Genomic DNA, 6,810 nt, shown 5'->3' with positions numbered 1-6,810 from the left:
CAACATGATGACGAGCAAATGCGATTCACGGAAGAGAAGCCAATTAAGTACAGATAAGATTGATCTGGTTGTATTAGGCTGTGGGTAACAAGAACAGTAAGGAGTTTACAGGCCAACATAGATATATGGTGAACACTAATCGCTGATGCAGATAAGTGTCCAGGTCACGTGATAATATCGGTATCCATAGTTACTAGATCGATCAGTTCCTGACAATGGTGTTGAAATGATTATGATGTTTCTAATATCAGAATCAACATGTCAAAATAATAGGAGTAATTATTCAAAAGTCTGATTTTTAATGCAAAATCCGCTAGTGTGACTACCAACAAAAAACCGCTACTATATCAGCTGACCACACATCAATATAAAATCTTTCTCATATCCATTTACAGGAATTATTTTATATTATAATTTGTACAAGACTCTTTGTCGATCTAAGACATCGAGCAATTGCTAAACACTGAAACATGGGAGTTGAAATACATTCCGATTTTAGAAATGTACCTACATCTACCTGTTTTCAACCTGATTCGTGGATACATGTATATAACTGGACTATGGACAGCTGATAAACAGCACTTTGTAAACAGGCAGTTTCTAATATAATTAATCATGAGTGCTGTAGTTGTTCTTTAAGTTATGTAGCCATTAGAGTACAAACAGCTAGCATCACTGTAAATTTACCATCATTATGGTTTTCTCTTGGCGGTCTGTATAGACCCGAGATAGACAAATATTCAGCAGGTATACCCTTTGGTGCTACATTTAACAACATTTTTGGTACTCTAACACGTTCTTTGCTGACAGTTATATACGATTATTGGTGTACTTCTGTTAGATTAAGACTATAATATTCAAGATTTCAGTTAAGCAACAAACAGATAAGAATAATGTGAGAAAAACTCAGCAAACTACAAAGATCTTTTCTCTCTTGTGAAGTCTTGGTCAGACATACCAGAAAAGCATGGCAACAAAGTCGACGCACGTATCTAACAATGCTAATATTTCACATTTTAAACGCCCCATTTCATAAATAAAAATTGCCTGTACATTATACAACAGGGATGTCAGCAACGAACACTAATGTAGGGAGCACTTGAACAAGTAGAAAACGATAGAAATATTCAGTGGAATGCGCAATCTCGGGTTCCCAACAGCCAGCCATATTCTCCACTTTTCTCTGTCACCTTCATTTACGTCAAGATACCCATCGCTCGAGAGATAGCAGGTGGCATGGGCGGGATTCATGTCTACACTCAAACACAAATAGTCTGTGGTAGCTGTACATCTATCGATACACTTTTCGGGGAGTACCTGTGTTTTTCTTCATTGTTGTGGAAAGCTATGGCCAACCCTTCATATATAGACATAGTCTTCCCATATGTGCTGCACTCTGAAACACAAACATGTGAGTTAATGTCTGTTGCTGACATATGTAAATAAAACTATGCAAGCCTTAAAACTACATGTATCTGCACTGGCAAGTGAAAAGAAAACGTTCAGGGGTCCCTTTCACGAAGCACTAAAGTGATCGTAAAGTCACTAAGGTAACCTTAGTGCAGTGTTAAAGAATAGGAGTTAAGGTTAACCTTAGTAAAGGTTGCTTCGTGAAAGGAGACCCAGGTCTCTCATCTCCAATGTAAACTAACAATATATATTTATAAAGATAAATATTTTTTCCGCCATTCTGAAGTATTCCATCCTCCCTTGTGGGTGAGAATATTACCGGTTCTTTAAGCATCATATCTTATCAGATAACAGAAATATTTTTATGTTTCCATTTACTCATCTTCAGCTACTTACGGATATTTCTAAACAGAAAACAAAATTATGTTGTAATCGCTGTGTGAATTCCCAACGGAAACAGCTTTGCAATGCAGACACACCTGATTTGCCTCCTGCAATATTATTCTCGTTGTTTATATTATTGTATTAAGTGTTAAACACCTTAAATGAAGAGCAAAACCCATTAATGATCAATCGCCATACCGATCACTGTTTACATGAGATATGAAATGTATCGCCTTGCAGATCATAGTGCCTTATAGGAGTGAGTGAGTTAAAATTTTACATCACATCGGCAATTTTACAGCCATATAGCGATGAAATACATGATAATCAATTTAAAATGTCTGTCGACGAAAGACAGTAAAACCAACTAGACTATCACGGATATATATTCAAAACTAGTAATTTATCTAAAATTCTTTAGGAGATAAACCTAGTGTGTTTGAAAATCAGAGACATGTTTTACTGAATTGATGGCGACTAAATTTCAATTGGAACCGAACGCGTATACAAACAGGCTATAGATCGCCAACAACTGAAGGTGGATCACCATACTAAGGACCATGGGGACTTACAGTATATTTGCTGCCTGCATGGACCCTAGCTGGATTTCACTATGCCTTCAGCTTTTAGCAATTTAGATAAATTTAGCCGTACATTGAAATAGCATATATACTACGATTAAAAATAGTAACAGGTTTAAATACTCTTTGATTGCATTGGGACTTACGTACCATCTCGGGAGGACAATAATTGTGCAATACTTCAACCCCCCTTTGGAGGTACAGCCACTTACAAACTCAGTTACTAATCTAAACTACCAATGATAAAATTTTCATCTATTCCCCAAAATGTATCTAATATTTCTATTTCTTTTAACAATTCGATGATTATATGAAAATAAACAGTACTAAAAAAGATCCTTCACAGTTTTTATATTGAAATACGTGCCTTATAGGACACATCACACTTTGTTTGAAGAAGACCATATTGTCTCTTTTGCTGAAAAGGTCCACCTGTCACATTGTTTAGAAAACAATATGCTCCTGCATCTGATCATAATTTCGTGTAATCAGTGAGGAGAGACCGTATACATATCAGGGGAATAAGGTAAATATCAGTGAGTTAGTGAGTATATTGTCATGCGCTTTTAGCAATATTCCAGCACGGTGGGGACACCACAAATCGGCTTCACTCAATGTACATATGTGAGGAATCGAACTAGGGTCTTCAGAGTGACGACCGGACGCTTTAACCACTTGGCTACCCCACCGCCACCGGGAAATATCAACATTGCCCATGAGATTCTGATCGCAAACCGCCGTTGATTTCTTTATCATTAGTTACTCACTCTTCACGCAGGCTTGCTCCGCCTTGTGATAGCTGAGACCTGGGGTACACATGCACTTTTCCTTGAAGCACACGGAACCATTAATGTAGCATTGGTCTTTAATTACACAAGGCTGACGCATCCCACCAGGTTCTGTAACATATAATGAACACATGTAAATCGTGCACCTTCGGGCACTGAGGAACAATTCCTAAGCTTACAATCCAAAGACGTTCACTTGACAGACTAATAAGCCTACCCCTACCCTAAATCATAGCATCACTCTATTGCTAAATCTGTTGTAAACTTGGGATAGCATAAGTCTAACATGTTGTTGAATTTACAAGATACAAGATGAATTTAAATGCACAATTTACTAATTCCTTACAATGGATCTACACAATGCATACACTTTGGAGCACGGACAAGAAATTCCATGAACCAGTGGAAATTAACTGCCCATTTTAATAAGCAGCCCATCCATAATATTCAAAATAGTAAGGTACTTTTTATATCTCCATTTAGTGTGCCGCTTCACTTCCGTGAGAACACAATCAGATAAACACAAGCATTTGTCATAGACAACAGCATACACTTGTATTAGCCGTGTTCTAAGGTTGACACGAATAGAGCCTCAGAAAACTTCAGGAACCAATACGCTAAATCTGTGCCAGATATACAATCATGGACAATCGCCCCTTGAGTAAGGGCTATATAACACGAATGTATTACTTGCGTTTACATGTTTTGCATGCAATCACACATGACGTACTTCTCACGCAAGCCTGTTCCGACGTACTGTAGGTGAACTCTGGATCGCACATGCACCTCCCCCTAAAGCACACAGAACCCTTGTCGTGGCAGTCCTTCGATGCATGCTAGCAGATACTGCAACCAAAAAGAAAAATATTTCAACTCAATCTGAAATCAGACGCTTTGTCACTAACGATACTTTAGCTGATACACCTGAACGTCTAATTGTGATTCACTGGGAACATAGACAAAATGATGACCTCTCAAATAAAGGAAATCTTGCATATTTAGTGCCAAGTCGTGCGTTTCGCTGTTGTTAGTGTTTTACCGTTGCTACCTCTGGTACCTTCCCGAGAATATTTTGGTTAAGTGAACACGGAATGTGTGCAGGCAACGTGATGGCCTGAGATAAATGACACCTTGCTTAAGCTGCATTGGGTAAATCCCATGCAAATGTGGACTTACCTGACCGCAAATCTTCCACACCAACTAAAAGTGTGTCCCTCACATTACAGGCGTTGACAACCAGGTTGACCATGGATTCCAATACACGGTTCTTGAAACATGTGGGTTTGTACCTGGGGCCGTATTTATCAAACAACTAAGTTTTGACTTAAGAAAAACTTAAGTTTCTTAAAACTGACTTAGCCAAGTCAAAACTTAAGTTGGTATTCACAAACGGGCTAAGTCTGAAACTTAGCTAAGTCCGCCGACAAAAACTAAGTCCATTTCGCCGAACGCGATCACGTGATCACTAGGGACTATCCCGGTTATTTTTAGCCTACCAGTGGAACTCTTTTACTGAGAGACATAAAACATCCTCGGGGAAATTCCCGGACAGCGCAAACGATACACGAACAGCATCGAATGGATACTATGGCGGATGAAATGAAGAAGAGGCGGCCCTAATTTCACAAAGAGGAGTGTCTGTTGCTAGCGGAGCTAGTTGCGGCCAACAGAGTGGTGCTTGAGGGCAAGTTTGGGCCTGGCATCACCTCCGTGAAACGACAGGAGGCGTGGCAGGTACGTGTTCGAAGCTCCGCGATAGATCTAGTGGCTGTTCTGACGATGGATTCGTTTCACATTACCTGACTGATATAATCACACATTTACATACCCATGTAGTGGTCAATTGTTGTTTTGTTGGGTATTAATTCCCCTAGGACTTTCGGTACAAATTGCAAAACCACATACGTCATTTTACTGACATACTGAAATTACGGCAATATTAGGAAAGAATTAAATATTTTGAAAATGAATACTGCAGTACACATCTCGTTTTTCTTTATATTATTGTCTAAATAAGAGCACAAATGCACTTGATAACTAGTTCACGTGTAAAAGTCAAGTTTTTTATGCACTGATTAAATATCTAGATGTAAATTGATGGGATTTTTCCCCATTTGATGTATTCTGTTTACATTGTAGATGATTACAGACACCCTCAATTCAAGCATCACCCACAAGAGGACCAGGGATGAGGTGGAAAGAAAATGGAAGAACTTGAAGAGTTCCTCCAAGAAGACCTATTCCAAGTTCAGGCAGCAAACCATTGCCACTGGTAAGCATGTTTATGGTTACAGTATTATTATTAGTTATCAAAATATAAGTGTCATAAAAGGTTACATAAATGATGTGATAAATGTCAGAAAGTGGGAAAAAGAGTTTCACTCACAATATTTCCAGACCTACATTGTAAGTTCTTGTATATACTGAATATTTTCTACCAACATAAACCTATAATTACACAATGCCATTAAGAAAGTGGTCAAATGTAACATATGTTACACTTTCATAGTATTAAAGTGAAGTACAGATTCTAGTACTTCTGTTGGCTGGAATCCCATCCGGGACTTGAACCCATTCCCACAGAGTCAGGCACCTATCGCCAGCTGAGCGGGTTAGGCGGCTGACTTTGTGTGCTGGCGTTTAGGTGCCTGACTCTGAGGGCATGGGTTCGATTCCCGGATGGAACTCCAGCCAACAAAAGTACTAGAATCTGTACTTTACTAAGAAAGTGTAATGCCAAATATAACATGTTACAACATAAACCTACTCTATTCCAGTGTTTCATCGTAAAGTGAGTACTTACCTCCTGGGTTTGTGATATATTTCTACATAAGGCCAGACCAATTTTATTTCTGGTTTTACAGATCTGCCTGTCGTATTTTTTCAAGAATAAGAAAAGAAATAAAAATTAATTTTCCCCGCTCAAAAACTAAAATCCTAATGTTTTTATCGGCCAAATATATAAACTTACAAGAAAATTTGTTTAGGTTGACTTTTGCCCCATATACACTTAAAAAATTGCCAAAAGTATGATACTTTGAGTATTTAGAAGGAATATTACTTTGACTGGTGATTTATTTATTTTTTTACCTCCTGCCTTTGGGTTTTCTGAGGACAAAAATCTGTGAAAGAAATAAGTTTGGTCTGACCTAAGATAATCATATTTAAGCAATTAATCTACTTTTTTTTTGCATTTTCAGGAGGCGGACCACCTCCAACTCCTGTCAGTCCGGTCACAGATGCAGTTGTTGAGGCCATTGGAAGGGACAACTTAAGTCTTACGGGTATCTCAGACTCGTGTGATTCCACTGCCCTGCAACTGCTTGATGCCATCACTTCAAGAGAAAGGTACATGCCATATCCATTTTGATATTAATCCGTTTTATACAACACTAAAACCACTGCAATATTTTTTTTTTGTCAGGTTTCTCTAACAGCTGAGTCATTGATACCTTAGGCTAGGATTCATCTTGAACATCTGTGAAATGATGCAGCCGTAACATATACTTTTTTCAATAGTATGTCTGTGAGATGAGTTTTACTACTTTTGACTGGAGTCTTTCTCTAACTGATACATGATGAATCTAATATTCTATATTTATATTTTCCTTATATATCCCTTGTAGTGGTTATAATTAATAATGAAT

General features: G+C 38.1%; 1 protein-coding gene and 1 long non-coding RNA gene across 2 annotated transcripts; one reads left to right on the top strand and one right to left on the bottom strand.

The window, feature by feature from the left end:
* Positions 1-1,190: 1,190 nt before the first annotated feature.
* Positions 1,191-3,985, bottom strand: LOC124270421. The gene is made up of 3 exons (XM_046705458.1): positions 3,894-3,985; positions 3,143-3,274; positions 1,191-1,396 (listed from the first exon to the last, which is right to left on the bottom strand). The coding sequence occupies exons 1-3, from the start codon at positions 3,943-3,945 to the stop codon at positions 1,260-1,262; spliced, it is 321 nt and encodes a 106-aa protein (XP_046561414.1). The 5' UTR covers positions 3,946-3,985; the 3' UTR covers positions 1,191-1,259.
* An 805-nt stretch (positions 3,986-4,790) lies between these two features.
* LOC124270420 lies at positions 4,791-5,363 on the top strand. Its single transcript, XR_006896764.1, has 2 exons — positions 4,791-4,897; positions 5,303-5,363. It is a non-coding gene; the product is annotated as an uncharacterized LOC124270420 (long non-coding RNA).
* The last annotated feature ends 1,447 nt before the right edge of the window (positions 5,364-6,810 follow it).

This window comes from Haliotis rubra, unplaced genomic scaffold (assembly GCF_003918875.1).
Source record: "Haliotis rubra isolate DU_JTF1 unplaced genomic scaffold, ASM391887v1 Scf1515, whole genome shotgun sequence".
Classification (NCBI taxonomy): domain Eukaryota; kingdom Metazoa; phylum Mollusca; class Gastropoda; order Lepetellida; family Haliotidae; genus Haliotis; species Haliotis rubra.
Note: the sequence above shows the minus strand (reverse complement) of the source record. Positions and strands in the feature narration are given on the sequence as shown.

What these genes read in the sequence shown, in the direction of transcription:
- LOC124270421 (XM_046705458.1), bottom strand. Translation starts at nt 3,945, where the DNA reads ATGTGCGATCCAGAGTTCACCTACAGTACGTCGGAACAGGCTTGCGTG. An exon ending in GGAACAGGCTTGCGTGAGAA is followed by an intron (nt 3,275 to 3,893) that starts GTACGTCATGTG and finishes TATATGTTACAG; the next exon opens with AACCTGGTGGGATGCGTCAG. An exon ending in GGAGCAAGCCTGCGTGAAGA is followed by an intron (nt 1,397 to 3,142) that starts GTGAGTAACTAA and finishes TTTGTGTTTCAG; the next exon opens with AGTGCAGCACATATGGGAAG.